The sequence below is a fragment of the Sciurus vulgaris genome (genome assembly GCF_902686455.1).
Source record: "Sciurus vulgaris genome assembly, chromosome: 13".
NCBI lineage: Eukaryota > Metazoa > Chordata > Mammalia > Rodentia > Sciuridae > Sciurus > Sciurus vulgaris.
Window position 1 is genome coordinate 97,835,261 of NC_136474.1, and position 18,858 is coordinate 97,854,118.

The 18,858-nt window shown below is 56.9% G+C and overlaps 1 protein-coding gene across 14 annotated transcripts in view; it reads right to left on the reverse strand.

The window, feature by feature from the left end:
- Positions 1-18,858, reverse strand: part of ZNF516 (zinc finger protein 516) — a 109,441-nt gene that overhangs the window by 52,561 nt on the left and 38,022 nt on the right. For all 14 annotated transcript variants that reach the window (XM_079108259.1, XM_079108257.1, XM_079108249.1 and 11 more), the window contains exon 2: positions 10,760-12,683. In XM_079108259.1, the coding sequence (XP_078964385.1) occupies positions 10,760-12,518 (1,759 nt within the window). In that variant the 5' untranslated portion in view covers positions 12,519-12,683. The remainder of the gene's footprint in view (positions 1-10,759; positions 12,684-18,858) is intronic.

Genomic DNA, 18,858 nt, shown 5'->3' on the forward strand with positions numbered 1-18,858 from the left:
ACCAGGAGGTCCCCCGTCCACCTTGCCCACCTGTTCCTCTGACGTCTGCTGGCATGAGGAGAGTCACTCAACAGGCTGCGGTCAGCCAACAAAACCAGACCCTTGCTGCACCACATACCCTGCCACGAGGGTCACCCCGACGTCCAGTCACCTGACATACACGATTTCAGATAAACAACAAATAGCGTTTTAGCATAAATGTATCCCCAATATTGCATGGGGATATACTTACACTTCCTTCTAGAAAGTACTCATTGTTTAGCCAAACTCTGCATTTAACCAGGTGTACTGTGTTTTTATTTACTAAACCTGCCAAACCTAACTTCCAAAAATAGCACATTATTTGGATGAGTTACTGCAAGCAAAGTGCTTGAGTTAAATACATAACCCAAAAAAATGTGTAAAAGCTGACGCAAACACATGCATTATGTATAAGGGGGGATTATTTTGCATCTCTGTACACATCACTGATTTACTGAGTGTAATATATTCATGGCAAAGGGAAAGAAATCAGCAAACCAGAGGGCCCCTCCTAAACATCCCCAGATGGCCCCGGGGCCCTGTTCCCCGCGTGAGGAGGGCAGGTGCCTCTGGAGGCTCCTTCTAGGCAGGCAGGGGTCCTGAAACCCAGGCAGCCACCGTTAGGGTGTTCTGGACAGGCTGTGAGCCGGCCTCCCCCAGCTCCTGCTTGAGGCTCCTGCCAGGCTACGGGGGCACCGCACAGCTGAGCAGAGGCTGCATGGGACAAGGTTGGGGAGGAAGGCCCAGAGAGGAATGGGTGCAACGCCAGTCGGGGGCTGGGGACGCCAGCACCCCCCTGCTGCTCCTCACAGAGGCACGAGCAAGCTCCACTGCTAGAGCCACGTGCTGCTCATGCGCCTACGCCGTGTGGTCACGAGGAAGTCTCTTGGCCCTCTAGACCTCAGGTTTCCCTCCAGAGTTCACAGACAAGCAGGGGCTGCATCCCACTGAGTCAAGGGAAGGCTCGCATGAAGTGCCGCTACAGCAGCTCCCCCATGGACGTGCAGCCCAGGACACGGGCGCCCAAATCGGTGAAGCAAAGACTGAGGCTGAACACAGCAGGTCAGAAAGGCCCAGCACTTCCAGAGGAGGGGCAACCATGACCCCGGGAACTCGGAGGCAGAGGCAAGGGGGGATTTCAAGTTCCAGACCAGCCTGGAACTCAGTGTCACCCTGTCCCAAAATAAAGCAAAACAGCTGGGGGTGTAGCTCAATGGTAGAATGTACAAGGCCCTGGCTGGACCCCCAGTACCACAGAAAAAGTAGAGAGAGAAACAACACAGCAATGTGGGAATTGAAGCAACACCTCAGAATACAAACAAGGTTCCACGCAGACCAATGCAGTTGTAAGAAAATAAATCAACTTATTCAATAAAAGATCTGCACAGTAGGGGAGGGATGTGTTCCTAAAATGCTGTGTAAAATCCAACAACCATCAGGAAAAAGTGAACAATTCTGACTTTCTAGAATGCCTATAATAAAATAATTCATAAATAAGTTTAAAGAAATGGGAAACGAGGAGAATAAGCATTTGAAACATACATAATGAATGATTCAAATTCACAACCGATGAAGAACTCCTGCAAGTTAACAAGAAAAGGACAAACTACACATCAGTTACCTGTGCAAAGCCCACGCACAGGCAAACCAAGCTAGGCAAGCCTCAAACACTGAGCTACAGCCAGGCCCTAGACACCTACAGACTTGCTAAGGAACGAACAGAACTTAGCAGGTGCGTGGCATGGGCTATCCTGGGAGGGTCAGCCCCAGCTTCTCCCCCATCCACAGCTGCCCCCATATGTGTGGCCCCAGGAGAGCAAGCAAAGGCTGGACTCTAGGCCACCCTGCCTCCTCTCCTCCCCGCCAGGATCAGGTTGGAGCAGAAAGGCCTGGCAGAGGAGGAGGAGGCCGAGGCCAGAAGATCCTAACCCGTTCTGGAAGACCCTGCCCTGCCACAGAACATCAGAAGGGGCAAGGAAGTGACCGATTCAGACATGAGCCAGGCGGAGGAGCGCCGCCGGGAAGAGCCGAGGTAGAAGTGATGTAAAAGATGAGACCCAAGGCCCACTGTGTGCTCAGAGGGTGTGGGCGTGGGCCATGAGAAGACCAGCTCCTGGTCCCCACCAGGCACCTGCGGAGCTCAGTCCTAAGACCTCCCACAGACACCAACGGCAACAACCCCAAATCATCACGTTCAAATGGATCTTCAAAAACCTAGAAATTCTAGCCCAGAATGGAAAACAAAGGTACCAAACGGTGGCTATCTAAAAGGCACCCGGAGGCTGAGGTCGCAGGACGCTACCCACACCCAGCAAGCCTGCACATGAGCTCCTCCCCATCCCTAACCTGCACCCCTTTTGTGATGGTTTCAAACTCACACGGAGGTAGAGCGGCCATTGCCATGGAAACTGCAGAGGCTCCAAAAATCACCAGCCAGCATTCTGCAACTGCTTCCTCAGGCCTGAACTCAGGAACTTCCTGTGTCCCCTTCATCCAGGAGGCTGGCAGGACGTGCCATGTCCACCTCACAGGCCTCTCCGACTGACATTTTTCATCATTTTTGAAAAAGCAATTCCCAGCAATATTTCTTAATAATGAGAAATTTCAATCCACTCCACTCTTACCCCTTTCTAGTCTAATACCAAAATAATCTACATGAATCATAGTCTCATAAATCCCACAGTAATCAGTTTTTTGAAAACCAGTTAACACTATAGATTCCTTTTCAGTCACAAGAAATATGGCAACTAGAAGCCAGACTGGAAACCCTACCATCATTTCTGTATCAAGAATGTCCTCCAACTGTCCAGTGCCTTAAAGTAGTATTGCAATGACATTACACTGGAATCAAAAGCTCGACTGCTATGTACATAAAAAACTGATTTGACAATTTTGAAGGCACCTGCCATCTGCGTCAGGTTTCATCTGCTCCCAGCATGTACGTAAGTCATCACATGGCACCTGAATTACCATTCACGTGACACTTCTCAATAACCAATGATCACACCGACGTGAAACCAGTAATCACAATGGATTTGGAATACAGTTTATTCATCACACTGAAAGCAATTATTCTGCAGTTAAAAGAAAGAACATGAGTAATACTCAGATTTGGCACATCTTTTACAGCAACATAGTTGGCAGCTAACAGCCCAGATGTCTTACTAATCTATGAAAATACCTCTTTCCAATCAATGGCTGCCTCTATGAATACAGCAGGGGACGAGGACTCTTCACATGGGTCTAACTACGTAAAGACACACACAGAATCTGAAATTCCAGTAACGCAGGAACTACTTTCCAACCTTTAATCCAGAGATAAACATTCCTAGTCTTTTTCAATTCTAGTAAAATACAGATCTAAAACTGCAATTATTTTAATATGCAAAGGCTTATACAAACTGTATACCTGAATATTGGATCCTCTCAGGAACCTACAAAGCACTCGAGGAAAACTCTCAGAGTGGACCCAGTGCACAGGAAATTATCTAAGGAACACCAAACCAAAAAACAAGCACACCTAGACCTACAAATGAAACACTGAGGACGTGTACCAGAGATGAACACACCACAGAAACTCTCCACAAAGAAACCCACAGGCTCCAAGCATCTAAAAGAGTCACACTCACTAAGTAATCCAGCGTAGCCACCATGAAAGCAGACAAGGGCAACGCAAACCAGTCAACCAGCTCCAACCAGCCCCAGGGAAGGAAGCCCAATCCTGAGAGAGGAGGGTCTCCCCAGAGCAGGGCAGAGTCCCCGCCCAGGGCCACCGCCCCCAGGGTCCTGGGGGAAGGACAGCAGCCCCCATGCCGGCAGGGTCCAGGCACGTCCTCGTGGATGAGAGGATATGAGGAGGGTGTCTGCAGCTGGCCAGCAGCACAAGGAGTGCCCACGGGAAGCACAGGCCCTGGGCTCTGTCTAGGGGTCCACGAGCTCCAAGCCCAGGGCTCTCCTCCAGCAGGGATGGAGCACGTCCACCACCCTTGCTGCTCCACGGTCAGTGGCCCTCAGGCATGGACACCAAGGCCACTGGGACCTGCTCAGAGCTGCCATCCTGCCCAGCTGAAGGATGAGCACACAACTGCCCTGGTGTGTGCTGAGGCCCAGGTGGGGGCCCGCAGCCCATGGCCTGCACTCTGGTCACACCAGTGAGATTTTCAAGGTCTCCCACAGCCTCTGCAGGCTACCAGGCAGAGCCTCTGTCCCGAGTGGGAAACTGGTGACTGGATGCCCTCTTTCCAAGAAGCCTCGGTGAATCTGCCTGAGGTCTTATGTAGCAGAGGCACCATCAGCCCTTGTGTCTTAGAGTCAGGATCTGCCACTTGCTGCTCCTAGTCCAAGGTATGCATGGTTCATAAAAGGCCCCAGGACACAGTGACCATGAGTCACAGCCCCAACAGAGGACGCAGAGTCAGAAGTCAGAAAGGCAACCTCCAAATGAGTCTGATCTCTCTCAAAAAGTACCAAGTCCTGCTCACCCCAAACAGCAGCAATCCCTGCCCTCCCACCCGCTCACGAGGCCCCTTCCACCTGAAGCTCGGCAGGAAGAGGAGGCATCACAGCAAACACTGACCGTAAGCTGAGCCACTGCTGCTGCTGTTAGCAGGTGCCACTGTCCCACATGAGGTCTAGCTTCTAGATGGTCCATCAAGTGACCCTAGAGCTTCGCTACTCAGCAACATCATCCCTGCGGAACACAGCATCACTCCACACAGCTAGCTCGCGATGGACTTGAGGAAGACCTTATCCAACAATGTGGAGCATGATCGTGAGGTTCACCAGTGTGCTGCTCCTCAGGACATCTGACAGAGCACAGCCGCTGCCTCGAAGAAGACCTCGCTCGGACAGGTGACGCCACACTGAGGGTGTCCTTCGTCAGACAGAGCAAACGCAGAGTGCTGGGCACAGAGGTCATTCTGCCCTGGAGTACCAGTCAGGCTGGAAACGTGGGAGGGCCTGGCAGTGGTTCTGTCAGGGCGGAGACTGCTCACATAGGAAGGGTCCCAGGTGCCACAGAGCAGGTGGACAGCATCAGTGCCATAAGCACGTGACAGGACATGAGGAAGGGGTACAGTCAGGTGTGTCACATCCCATGCAGAGTGACAACTGCAGAACACAGGCAGGGGAGGTGTGGCTCAGTGCCTGAGATGTCTCCAGACTGTCTGCCAGAAGAACTGTCTCAGGACAGACACCACGGCCCAGCCCCCAGGTGTGCACACTCCTGCGTGGACCCCCACACATCCTGCACAGCTGACCAGGACTCTTCCAGGTGCATGCAGAGCCTTGGCTACACCTGACCCAGCACAGCCTTGCTGCTCGGCCTGCCTTGTATCAGCAGCGGACAGCTCAGAGGACACCAGGACACACACATCTCTCTGCAGCCCTTCTTACCAGGCCGCTTCTCTGTGCTCCGTGGAATGCCACATCCCACAGGAAGGGAGTGAGAGGAACCACTCGGAGTTGTCTCACTCACCACGGACAGATCAAGCCCTCAGAGGGGCCCTTCCTCCGAGTCAGGATAACGAGGAACAATTCAAACCAGAACCAGGCAGGCTCAAAAGCACCACTTCAAGACAACACAGCAACGGTGACATTCGACCACAGGTGAGACCCACAGCACACAAAATACAGGCTGGCAACTTGAAGCCCAGCAGGGCAAGAACTAAAATAACCGTGGCCATGCGCCTCTGTGCCCCATGACAGACCCGCACAGGGACCCTCCCAGGACCTGTGCACTGCAGCGCTGGCTCGGGGACAGACTGCACCAACACCAAGCGCTGTGCTCCAGGACGTGCACAGGAGGCCCGGTACAGGAGACAAGGCCACACGTCACCCTCCACCGCGACACAGGGCTGAGGAGCTCAGGTATGTGCGCTGGTCCTCAGCAGCAACACAGGGTGAAAACCCAGGCACAGGAGTCCAAGCTCACTTGCACACAGGCACAGTGACCTTCAGCAAGACTCACCCACACGCACTGGGGCAGTGACAACCTCCCTGTGCCTCAGTTTCCCATTGATAAAACAGGAGAACAGATGAAACATCTCTTATTCCCTCCCACTTCTAAAATTCTATGATTCTATTTTGTGTACAAAAAGAGAATCAGAAATGAATCATACGTTTGACTTTTCCCAGCAAACCAAAATGCATGCTGTGTTTCCCAATACTGAGCCTCTATACCCCACAAGCCTCTCACTGACAGGAAGGAACTACCGGGGTGTAATTTCTAAGATGTAGCATCTTTCACGGCATAATAAACTTATTCTGAAAGGCCAGGGAACAGTCTTCTGGTCAAACAAACATCGGACGCAGGCCATGCGCAGACCTGAGTGTTTCTGAGTGTTTAATGAGTCAGCAAACAGTAAGACATACTTACAAGAAGCCATTCTCAGTGAGATTCTGGAAGCCCCCAGGACTTGCACCCAAAGCAAGCAGTGCTATGCTCCCACATGCACAGCACGCTGAGGGGAAAGCAGACCAGATGCCCGCTGACCCCGGGCACCCTGCCTGTGCCTGCCAAGGACATCTAAGCCTTCCTTTCAAGATCACGGCTGCGTCTCCATCCTACATAAGAACTCGACAGCAGGTTCCACTCTGCGCATCATTCCTATCACACAGGCCCCCGTGCTCCCGGGGGCAAAGCCCTCGAGTTGCTGGGTCCTCCACTCTGCGTCCATCTGCAGGTCTCACTGCTCCCTGCAAACTGGGAGCTGCTGCTGGCTTCATCATCATCTCCCTCGTCCAGAGCCTCTGTCTCCAGTCCCCCGCTTGCCTTGTCCTCTGCTTATTCTGCACCGGGAAGAACATCCCGAGAGGGACAGTCACTCAGGGCATGGCACCGTCTACAGGCCTCTGACGCACGTCCAAAGGGACCTCAGGATGCCAGCCTGGCACAGGGACCGTGTGCAGTGAGACCATGACTCTGTATGGAAACCAGAGAGCTGCTACTGCTGTCCACCCTCCCTCTGCAGCAGGGCAGGATGGGGCTGAGCAGGCCCCATGTGGACCATCCTCGGAAATCGCCGCTCCCCACCCTCGGCCCTCGAGGACACGCACGTGGATGGACTCCAGGCAGGCGTGTCCGCCCCAGCTACACTTCCCTGGTCTCAGCAACTGGTCCTCCCCTCTGGGTCCACAGCCCCCTCCTCTGTGTGGCACAGCCTCTCCGCGGGCCCAGTGATGCAGCCCCGTGTATGGCAGAGGCTGCGCCTCAACTGACACAGTGCCATGGGGAGCTGCCCCGGTGCCTGGGCTAGACGACAGGGTGGGGATGTGGTCGCAAGCCCTGTCCTCAGGCTGGGCAAACTTCCCGATCTCACAGCAGGACAACGGGGGAAGGCTTCCTGAGTGTGCCTTCCGCGGGGCCCAGAAGGGAACTCTAGAGTAAGCAGGGCTGCCCGCAGTGGCGAGCTGGCCCCGGGGACGCTCCGGCGACCGGCCTCGCACATTCTTACTTTTGTTCCCAGGATTCACCCTCAATCCCGTGTCAATGGGCGACACACACAGACGCTTTTCCCTAAGCTGTGCTAATTGCCGACGAGCTCTATTAAAAAGAAAGAAGAAGGGCTGCTTAACCTTTTGGCAGCTGCGGGCCGTGGCCCTGCTGGGCTCTAGCGCTCAGGCGGCCACCCGGCGCGGCTCAGCCTTCCTCCTGCCACGGGCAAGGCGTGGAGCTCCTGGGAGGGGGCGCTGCCTGCGAGGGGCGGTGCCAGGCCAGCTTCTGTGACCGCCCTGAAGGCACCCTAGCCGGCCCTCCTGAGGACTCCGGACGCCGCACCTGGACGGCACGCGGCCCTTCTCCCAGGAGCTCGGCTTCCCTGCCCCGTCTGAACACGGGACAGCCTGCGACCTCTCTAGAACCCGAAGGTGCCTATGGAGGTCCGGGGAGCACAAGGCGCAGAGGGCGCCCCGGCTGGGGTGTTGGCCCAACAGGGAAACCAAAGCAGGTGGCGGAGCTCCTCTGAGCCCCAGCGAGAGCACAGCGCAGGACCGGCGAGGCACCCGGCCGCCCGCTCATGGGGGGCGGCCCTTCTGATGCTGGCAGCCTCTTGGGGCTCCTGCCACCCCTGCTCTGACCCCTCCAAGCACGCGCCTTCCGGCCGCACACGGAGGCCACAGCACACCTGAGGAGCAGCACCCGCTCTGCCAGGGAAGCCCTCGAGGCCCTTGCTCTGCCTATGGAAACCGCCAAAACTTTACGAGGCCCTCCTGCCACTCTCCTCGCTAATCAAAAACATGAATTTCCACCATCTCCAAAACCGCTTCCTGCCACCTTCCCAGTAGGGGTGGACGCCCAGCTCAGCAGCACGCCTGCAGTTACCTGTGGACGTGACTGCACATCCATCAAGTCAGTCAGGTGATGTGGCCCAGACCTTCATGGACACGAGGTGTGCCCACCAGAACTTTCCAAAGGCCTGGGCCCAGAAACAGCACCCACACAGACTCTGGAAGTTGGTTCTTTTTTTTTTTTTTTTTCCCCTCAGATAAAATCACTACATATGGAATTTACTGGAATGGGCACACAGATCTGAGCTCTGAACTTCAACTCTGCCACGCATGGGCTGGCTGACCCAATGGAGAACTGCAGCCACCTGCTGCCCCACAATTCCTATAGACCTGCTCGAAGGTCTGCATCAGGTCCCACCATCTGCAATCTGAGGATATAAATGTCCTGAATGTTCAAGATCCAGGGAACGTCTTCAGAAACAGAAAGGTGCACAATCTCCAAAGCTACGTGCAAGATTCACGGCACGCTGCAGACCAGAAGGCAGCACAGGTGCCTGGGCTTGTTCGAAAGCAGCTGCTCCGAGGGCCTTGCCCAGACCCCACAGGCCTGCAATGAGAGCAGCTGAATGGGTGTGTGTGGTACCTCTTCTTAAGATGGGTGACCCATCACTCGGTCACCCAAGGCCACAGCAAACCCCACCCTGCCAGCCAGGAGGGAAGGGTCTGTATCAGCAGGAAGAAGTAGCCTCTGGGGTCACAGGGCGACCTCAGTAGGCCCGGCTCTGCAAGGCTGTAGGCTATGGTCCAACACCCTATTTTTTTATGGCCAACTTTGCATTAAATTCAAATAGATGTTAATATGTCTTGTCACAGAATCATGTGAGGTCTATGTGAATTCTCTAACAAAAAAAAAAAAAATATATATATATATATATATAGTGCCAGCAAGAACTAACACTAGTTTGCAAAATTTAATGACCCCAAAAAGAAAAATGCAGACTAAGCTCCACTTCATAGTGAAAATAACCTGATGCTCCCAGATTCTCAACTACCAAGGTGCAGAGGACCCACTCAAATGTCACCTGCCTGCTGTCACAACGGAGGGCACAGCCCCACCAAACAGCAAAATGTTCTCATAACGTGGAAATAAGAAAGCCAGCCTAGCATTTTACCAGCTCAGGCTCCACAGGACGACCCTGCCCGCAGAGGGCCGCGTCCTGCCACTTCGCGGGCTGCACACCGAGCGCGGGGCAGAGGTGCGATGGCTCACCTGTGCCTGCAGGATGCGCGGAGACCCCCAGGCCGGCAGGGCTATTCTAGCCCTGCTGGCCACGCTGCTGCTGCTGCTGCTGCTGCTGCTGCGGGCCTCTGGGCACAGCAGAGCACACACAGCACACCACGCCCCACAGGCCTCCAAGGACTAACCTGCCCGATGCCCACCAAGGACAAGCAGCACGGCTTCCTGCTCAATCTCCAAGAAAGCGCACCAGGGTCCTCGACCTTGCTGCAGAATCAGACCGTTCTGCCCGTGGGCAGATTCCCATCGTCCTTGAACTTTCAGGTGAAAGCAACACCAAAGGCTTGCGGGGAGAAGGGAAAACAGCCCTGGCCGCACAGGAAGAGGTCTGAGTTCCGTGACTGCAACGTCGCCTTCCCTTACGATTACCCCAGCAGAAAACAGCAAGGGAAACATCAAATGTCCACAGTTCATAAAAAGCAGGAAATCAGCCCAGTTGACCAAGCAACTTTAAATCTCTACATGAGTTCTATTTGGAAAGTAACCAGTTCCAATTAACTGCCTAAATCCGGAGGTTCACCTGAATCTGCACACGGACTGAGTTAACTTGACCCAGCTGCCTGGTGTTCAGAGTGGAGGAGAGCGTTTGTGTGTTGAAGTGTGTGCATGTGTTCAGATCGTGTGTTCATGTGTGTGCATTCAAGTGTTCGTGTGTTCAAGGGTGTGTGTTCAAGTTGTGTGTTCGTGTGTGTGTTCCAGGGTGTGCGTGTGTGTTCAAGTGCATGTGTTCCAGGATGTGTGTGTTCAAGTTGTGTGCTTGTGTGTTCAAGTCGTGTGTTCGTGCGTATCACACACATTCATGTGCACATGTGCATGCCTGCAGGTGCATGCGTTTGTGTGTATTTATGTGTGTGTTTGTGTGTGGTGCTGTGTCTGTGCTGTATGGACCTGAGGCACAAAGGAGAAAGGCCCGCTGGGCGGGCCAAGACTGCATTCCCTGCTCAGACACCACTGGAGCCCAGGGCAGACCGCCCACTCGGTGTCACCTCGAGAAAGCACACAAGGACACGCAGTGAGGGGCGGGTGGACCCAATGGTGCCTGCGCCTGCACGCAGCTCCAGCCACAGGACACACTGGCTGCAAGACACCGGGACACGTGGCCACCCAACACAGGGGCTCCATGCAGGAGCTGCCTGGGGTCCCTGGGCACAAAGTCCCAGGCGCGTGGGTCCAGGCCACCCAGGAAGGCCGCCTGCGGCTGGCGTGCTCACTCACCTGCGGCAGATTCAGATGCGGCATCCTCTCCACTGTCCTCAGCAGCCTCGTCGGCCAGGCCAGAGCCTGGGGAGTCAGCGGTGGCGCAGGCTGAGCCAGGGCTGCTGGGCTGGGAGGCCGAGTCGCCCTCGCTGAGGGAGCCACAGCGAGCACGCGCTGTCCGGTCCCCGTCGGCCTCCCTGTCTCGGCGTGCGCGACGGTGCACACGAGAGTGCAGCACCATCTGGTGGTAGGTGCGGAAGATCTTGCCACACTCGAAGCACTCTGAGGACTTGCCTTGGCCCGCCGTGGCCGTGGCCCGGCGGCTGGGGCGTGCAGCTGGCCTGGGGTCAAGGTGGCTGGACAGAAGAGGGTCCCCGGGCACGCTGGCCCTCTTCCTGGGGGGGCCCTGGGAGGCTGGGGCATCCTGCTCACGCTTGCGCTTCTCTTGGCTCACCAGGATGTATTCGCGCCTGTCCTTGTCGAAGGCCACGTCCCCTGCCAGCGCCTCGTCCCAGGCCCCAGACTTGAGGTACTCGGCGGGCTCGGCCACCTTGCCCCTGGTGGCCAGCTGCCACGCCTGGTAGCTGTTGACGGGGTCCAGCTCAGCCACCCGCCGTCCAGCCTGCCTATTAGGGGACACGTCACCAGCCACGGCTGGTTTCAAATTCAGGCACTGTAGGAAGAACTGCTTGGAGTCCAGGGGGCCCTCTGCGGCCCCCTCCTCGGCCAGGGCTCGCGTCCGGCTGGCCTCCACCTGGCGGTGTATGGCGTTATGGGCGTTCAAGCTGTCCAGGTTTGTAAACAGGTTTCCACACTTGGTGCAGACTTCATAGAGGGACAGGCCGGCGACAATGACCTCCTCCTGGACCACATTGTTGATCGTGGCGACGGGGTCCAGCTCGCTCTTGGGCCTGTTCTTGCTCCCGGTCTTGGGGCCATGTGCCTTCATGTGGTTCTTCAGGAACCATGGCTCTTTGAACCTCCGGCCACAGATGTGGCAGCCGTGGTCGAAGGAACCCCGGTGCTTCTTCATGTGCGCCTTCAGGAACCAGGTCTGGCTGAAGGCCTGGCCACACACCTCGCAGGGGAACTCCCCGGGGCTCAGCTCAGGCTTGCCATTCTCCACACAGGCCTCGCTGCCACGCGGGCCCTGCGCAGTGATGTGGTCCCTCTCGATGTGGCTCAGCAGCGACTCCTCCCTCAGGGTCACGTAGCTGCACAGTCGGCACTTGAAGGGCTTGTGGGCCTGGTGCACATGCAGCTCCAGGTCCTTCTTGCGCTCAAACTGGCTCCTGCAGAAGGAGCACTGGGCCAGGGGCTCGGCCTCCCCCTCCGCCTCCTTGCGGCTGCTCCGCAGCAGGATCTTGCTGCTGTCCACCTGTGCAGCCCCGTTCAGCATGCGGTTGCAGGCCGACGAGCTTCTCGTGGGGCTGGCGCACCCGTCCAGGCCCTCGGACACACGCATCTCGCCCAGCTGGGTCTCGCCCACTTCTGGCTCGTGTCCCTGAATCAAGGTCCCCGTGCGGTGGCTGCGGATATGGATCTTGAGGTTGCCCTTCTGGGAGGCCCTGTGGTCGCAATAGGGGCACTTGTAGGGCTTCTCCCCCGTGTGCTTGCGCATGTGCTGGGACAGTGAGCTCTGAAAGGGGAAGCTCTTGCCACAGATGCAGCAGCTGTGGCAGGCGGCCCTGTCTCCGTCCACCTCCTGGCTCCGGCTGGCCCTGGGCGGGCTGGGCCCTCTCCTCAGCTCCATCTCGGCCTCTCGGCTGCGATCCATTGGGAGGATGGGGCGTGGTGGTGGAGCAGCTGTCGGTGGCGCAGGCCTGAGGGACGTCTTACCTCTCCATCCTCAGAAGGGCTGCCGCTGCCCAGCGACCAGGGAGGGGCCCACAAGGAGGCAGCACACAACCCAGGTGGAGAAGGAGGCTGACGCAGCAAGCACCTGGAAGAGACAGAGACCTCGTGAACAAAGCTCCCGCACCAGCGAGCGAGCAGCAAGGCCACGGGCCAGCCGGTAGGCTCGCCGGGAGGCACAGTCCACCTGAGCACACGGAGATGGACACCAACCAAATGCAAATCGATGAACATGGTGCTCTCTGACCCCCTGAAAACCAGGGATTACAGTCTGAGCAACTTGGCAAGGTCCTGTCTCAAAGTAAAAAAGGCGGCTGGGAGCGGCGCAGTGAGGAGCCCTTGCCTAGCACGTGGTTCCAGCTCCAGGACCCACAAGACAAGAGTCAGCAATCAAACAGCTGCTGGTAATCACCTGCACTAGACAATTCAAGTAAGTAACGGCCATTTTTTCCCCAAAAAGATTCCAAGTCCTTAAGAGAAGCCTGTGGGTAGAGAGTTTGCAGACCACAGAGACACAGGCTACTCCACAAGAAGGACATGAGGAAATGCGGACAGAGAAACTGAGGCAGGGAGCAGAGTGGGAAGGAGAGCCGGCCCAGAAGTGAGCAGATGGGTGGGGAGCTGCAGAGGCTGTGCTGGCACTACCCACATGCGAGCCAAGAGGTCAAGCAACAGCCTCTGCTGGGCACGAGGCAGTTGGACGAAGGAGCAGTAACTGGACGGGGAACAGCCCGAGACCCCAAGGTTCAGCCGCTGCCCAGGTCCAGAGCAGGTGCCGCAGGCCCGCCTGGTCTCATGGTCATGCCCCTCACACAGGCGCTGGCTAGAGCCTAGCTACACCTCAGGGAGCCATGCCTCTCTGGTGTGGCCTTCCATGTCCTTCCCTCCTGGGCTCCTGCTGGAACACTCACAAGGCTGCCCCCGGCTCGGGTCCCAGGACCAGGTCCCAACACCAGCACAGAGCCCTCTGCGCCTGTGAGTCCGCGCAGCCTCGGCCCCGCCGCACATCTCCCCAGTGCCCAGAAGTGGTACCAGAACCCTGATGACTGCACGCCCTCCTACCGTGGTCACTGCCACCGCCAAGCCCATTGCCTGCCAGAGCAAGAGGGGCAGATACTGCCCTGATCCCTGGCTCTGGTCTACAGGCCAGGCCAGTCCATCCCAGTGGCCCATGTCTGCGTCCGGGGCAGGGCGGGCAATGTGGGTGCAGCCCTGGGACTGGCCATGTCAGTCAGTGTACCCATAGCTACACTCTATCAAAGATGGCACTCTTGTCCCACAGAACCTGGAGCGGCGCGTCCCAGTTCACCCTGGGCATTCCACCTGGACATCTTCACTGGAACAGACGCGGAAAACCAGCCTGAGGGAGCATGGGCTACACATCGGGGGCTGTGGCAGGACCGTCCCCAAACATCCTCCGGGGAGCAGGGATTCTGAAGGCAGGATGTCTGCCTGCTCCGGAGGACGCCAGCCTCCACCCAAAGAGAGGCACAGGTGGAACTCTTGCTCAGAATCACAGGGCGTAGTATCTCAAGAAAGCCCCCAACCAGGTGCCAAGGTACCCAAAGAAGAACACGAGGTGTGAGCAGCAGATCTGAAAAGAGGTGGCACCTAACTCGCTACCCCAGGGTCACACCAGCAGCCCCAGCCGACAGGCATGAAGCCAAGGAGTCCCTGACCCCAAGAGCAAAGCAAAAGAAAAAACCCTAACACCAGAAAAATATGGCGTGCCCAAGACCCTGTCCTCAGCAGTTCAGTCGACACTAAGTTAAAGTACTTGGTCCAACTTTCCTGATGCAAGTTCTGTGTGGCTTTATGATTCTTCATGATGATTTATTAAGGCAAATGATTTTCATGAAGCCTTATCTCATTTCGCTACCCTCCCAAAATGCTGAGTTAGGCATAACATGTACAATGATCCATTGAACATATTATTTATATGAAACTTATTGACCAAACTTAATATTAAAAAATCTTACAAGTTTAAAGAAATATATGGAAATAAATTTATGGAGAGAAAAAAATAACTGAACCCCTGGGTGACTCAGAAGTCATTCTGCAGACTCTGCTGCACACTGATATTTGTCCACAGAAGACATTAACCAGTGCATTCTCTGATTCTCTAACTGCAGCAAGCCAGCACCCAGTCCATACTCAGAGTAAAAGGCTGAACTGGCAGGGGTCCCAGGCAGCAGCCACAGTGTGTGGACATCAAGTGACCTATTCAGGAGCCGACTGGCCAGAATCATCGCCCAGGTGTGCTCTCTGCTATTTGTCCTGCTTCTCCAGCAAGCAGAGTGGCAGCTACCAGGGTGGCCTTGGAGGCCCAGCTCCGTGTTGGCAGGGTCCTCGGCCATGGCCCCCCGGCCCCCCACTAACCAGCACGCTTCCTGGGTGGGGCTCCTGCACACACTCAGCCCATTCCCGTCAGGAGCTGAGCCCGGTAACAACCTGAGGACACAGCTAGGACACTGCTTGCACCAAAGCCCGGCACACACCCTCTTGCAAAACCCACTGTGCCTGCTGACAGTGGTCTGCTTAGCACCGGGGAGAACACAAATGTCACTAGGCCCTGCTGCTCCAGCAGGCCCCTCTACCTGCCCCCGGCACACAGGCCAGCACAATCCACAGGAGTGCTGGGGAAATGGGCCACAGGCCTGTCCCACACAATTTGAGCTCAGCTGTCTGGTCAGGTCCACAGCCGGGCCACTGGATGCACACACTGCTGTGGCCCTTCCCAGGGCCCTCGGGAAAAGGACCTGTGCGTCTTCGTTCCCTAGTCACCCTGTCCCTTTCCTCAGGACAGCTCAGACAGACCAGCTAGAGCTGGACACCCACACTCCTGGCCCAGAGCCTGGAGGTCTCCAAGACACCTCCCCCAAACTAGCTAAGGCTCTGGCAGACGCCAGCAGGGCCCTGCCACTCGCCGGGAGCGCCCACGGAGGCCTGTGCTGCCCCAGTGCGCCTGCGCCCTTCTTTTTCTCTGTATCCCACTTTTCCTCTGCCCACCCCCATTTTTCAAGAATAAGGCCTGCTGTAAACCCTGGGGAGACCACAGCAGAGGAGTGTGCAAAGCACTTACAATCATCCAAAGGGGAAAATACGTAAATGCGAAGGTGGAAAAGCACTACAGCGTGACGCCAGCTCGAGGCCAGAGGCCCTTATGCTAAGGCAATGTGACCGTGGACCAGGCTGCTCCACTCAGAGGCCCAGCCAGTGACAAAGCAGCAGCAGGAACCGGCTCCTGCAGAGGCCTCCCTGGGCGGCGCAGGGCGGATCAAGATCTCCAAACTCGTTTTTTCTTTCTCTTGGCTTCAGGCAAAAAAAATGACTACCCAGGCCAGGGCATCGCTTCCAAATAAAACGGAGCAGGAACACAGTGCTCAGAACTCCCACCTTAGGGACACGACATGGGCACCACCCACTGGACGGGCATGCCGGCCCCGCTTCAACCTGCTGCCCTCAGAGGCACCAGCCTGGGTTGGCTGGGTCGGTCTCCGGCAGCTCTGCCCATTCCCTGGGGGGCAGCAGCTCACACACAGCCGCCCAGGTGGCAAAGCATGCACAGTTCAGGTCCCCCGACCAGCCAACTGCACTGTTGTTTTCCTCTCAAACCTTCAAGCCAAATGGGAGCTGGCTCGCCAGTGTTTCCTGAACTTCACGGGCCTGCAGATACAAACCCTCACACAACCAGTCCACCAACTGGTCACCCAAACCAGAGCAACTGGAGCACAAGCCCGCAGTCAGGCAAGGGCCAGAAGAGTGGCAGGGCCGGTGCATCCACGATGGGCTGCTGCCCACCTGAGCACAAGCACGTGCCTCACCAGCCACAGGGCCACGTCAACCATGGGGCCACACCAAGCACTGGGCCTCAGCAGACATGGGGCCTCACCAGCCACAGGACCAAACCAAGGACAGGACTTCACCAGGCACGGGGCCACGTCAGGCATAGGGTCATGTCAGCCATGGGGCCACACCAAGCACAGGGCCGTGTCAGGCACAGGGCCACGTCAGCCATGGGGCCACAACAAGCACAGGGCCACGTCAGGCACAGGGCCACGTCAGCCATGGGGCCACACCAAGCACAGGGCCATGTCAGCCACGGGGCAATGTCCGCCACAGGGCCACACCAAGCACAGGGCCACGTCAGGCACAGGGCCACATCAGCCATGGGGCCACACCAAGCACAGGGCCATGTCAGCCACGGGGCAATGTCAGCCACAGGGCCACACCAAGCACAGGGCCACGTCAGGCACAGGGCCACATCAGCCATGGGGCCACACCAAGCACGGGGCAATGTCAGCCATGGGGCCACACCAAGCACAGGGCCACGTGAGGCACAGGGTCACGTCAGCTATGGGGCCACACCAAGCACTGGGCCTCAGCAGACACGGGGCCTCACCAGGCACTGGGCCTCCTCAGCCACAGGACCAAACCAAGGACAGGGCCTCACCAGGCACGGGGCCACATCAGGCACAGGGTCATGTCAGCCATGGGACCACACCAAGCACGGGGCCACGTCAGGCATAGGGTCACGTCAGCCATGGGACCAAACCAAACACGGGACGTCGTCAGGCATGGGGCCTCACCAAGCACTGGGCCACGTCAGTCACAGGACTACACCAAGCATAGGGCCTCACCAAGCACGGGGTCTCACCAGGCATGGGGTCTTGCCAGGCACGGGGCCACGTCAGCCACAGGACCACACCAAGCACGGCACCACATCACGCACAGGACTGTGTCAGCCATGGAGCCACATCAGGCACCGGACCACATCAGGCGCAGAGCTCATGGGAAAGCACTGTTTCTGTTTTATTACAAGATGCATTACAAACTTTCCAAGGCTGAAACCGGGAACTTGCTGAAGAGGCTGTAATTTAATTGTTTCAGCATAAAAATGACTTGCTGGTGTCAGAGCGGATCTCCAGTGGGCTTCCTGCTCTGTGGGCATGAGTTTCTCCAGCGATGGGATGAAGAGCGTGAAGCTGCTTTTTAAAAATGCCCTGTGTAATTTTCAACCTAATATATTTCATTCTGGAGAAGCTGGGTAATTCAATCGCACTTATAAAAAGTGGGAAAAGTAAGATGTTTACTAAGGAAAATGTATCTTTGTTACATTAAAAATGCATGGAAATGGTGAAGAGGAGAGGAAGCCCAAGGACAAGGCAGAGAAGGTGGAGAGAAACGCCGCGGCCCTCGCGGAAGGCCTGCTGTGCAGCCCCACGCCGCGCACGCCAGGCCAGCCGCACGCTGCCACCGGCAAGCCCTCCCTCACTGCCCAGACCCCGCAGTCGGACGAGGCGACCCGCAGGCCTCCGACACGGCGGATCCAGGATAAACTTGACTTGAGGGCCAACTGTGCGACCACCGGGTCCCTCCAGGTGTGCAGAACCCGGCACCAGCACAGCACACACCTGTCGCTCCAGCGCCCATGGTGACAGGCTCCGAGAGCCCGGTGCACACCCACAGCCAACACCAGACACAGAGGCCAGAAGGAAGCACTGTGACCAGCCACAGGGCATTCACAGCATGACCGTGACGGCGAGTCTCCCTCGGCGTAGCCCGGCTCCCAGCGAAGGATGCCCCTCACAGGCTCCAGCACCTTCTGAGGCAGGTCAGGCACAGACAAGGGCTCCCTCACCAGCGCACTGGACAGGTCAGGAGCTCAGCAGTGGAAGCTGCAGAGGAAGAGGCTCAACCTCACGGCCACTGGCCACTGCCAGGCCAGGCAGGAGCTGCACCTGTGCACGTGCCTCTGGGGGTGCGCCATGTGCCCTGGGACTGGAGAAGCTCCCAGAAGGCCAGGGAGGGAGGGACGCTGTGTTTGCAAGGAACGCCTGTCCTCCCAGGGCATGTGTCTGGGAATCAGACAGGGTGGGGTGAGCACTGGACTCCAGGAAGCTGCGTACCCCCGTGGCCTCTGCCCCAACTCACACTAAGCCCCTTGCAACACCCTGGAGACGCCCAACAGGCCCTTCCCACCCTTAGCATGAGCCTAGTCACCTTACTCAGCCTACAACAGACCTGAACCCTCGCCATGGTCTGCATCCCCAGCCAACATCCCTGTGTCTTGACCTCCTACGGCCATCCTGCCCACCACAGATGTGGTCTTGCCACCCAGATGAATGGACAGCTGGTGCCCCAAAACAGCTTCTGAGGGACACTCAGACTACCTCGATCAAAATCCAGTTCTGCCATTAACTCAGATAAGCTGTGTGACTCCAAGAGAGTGGCCTCTCTGTTCCTCACTGTTTCCTCATCTC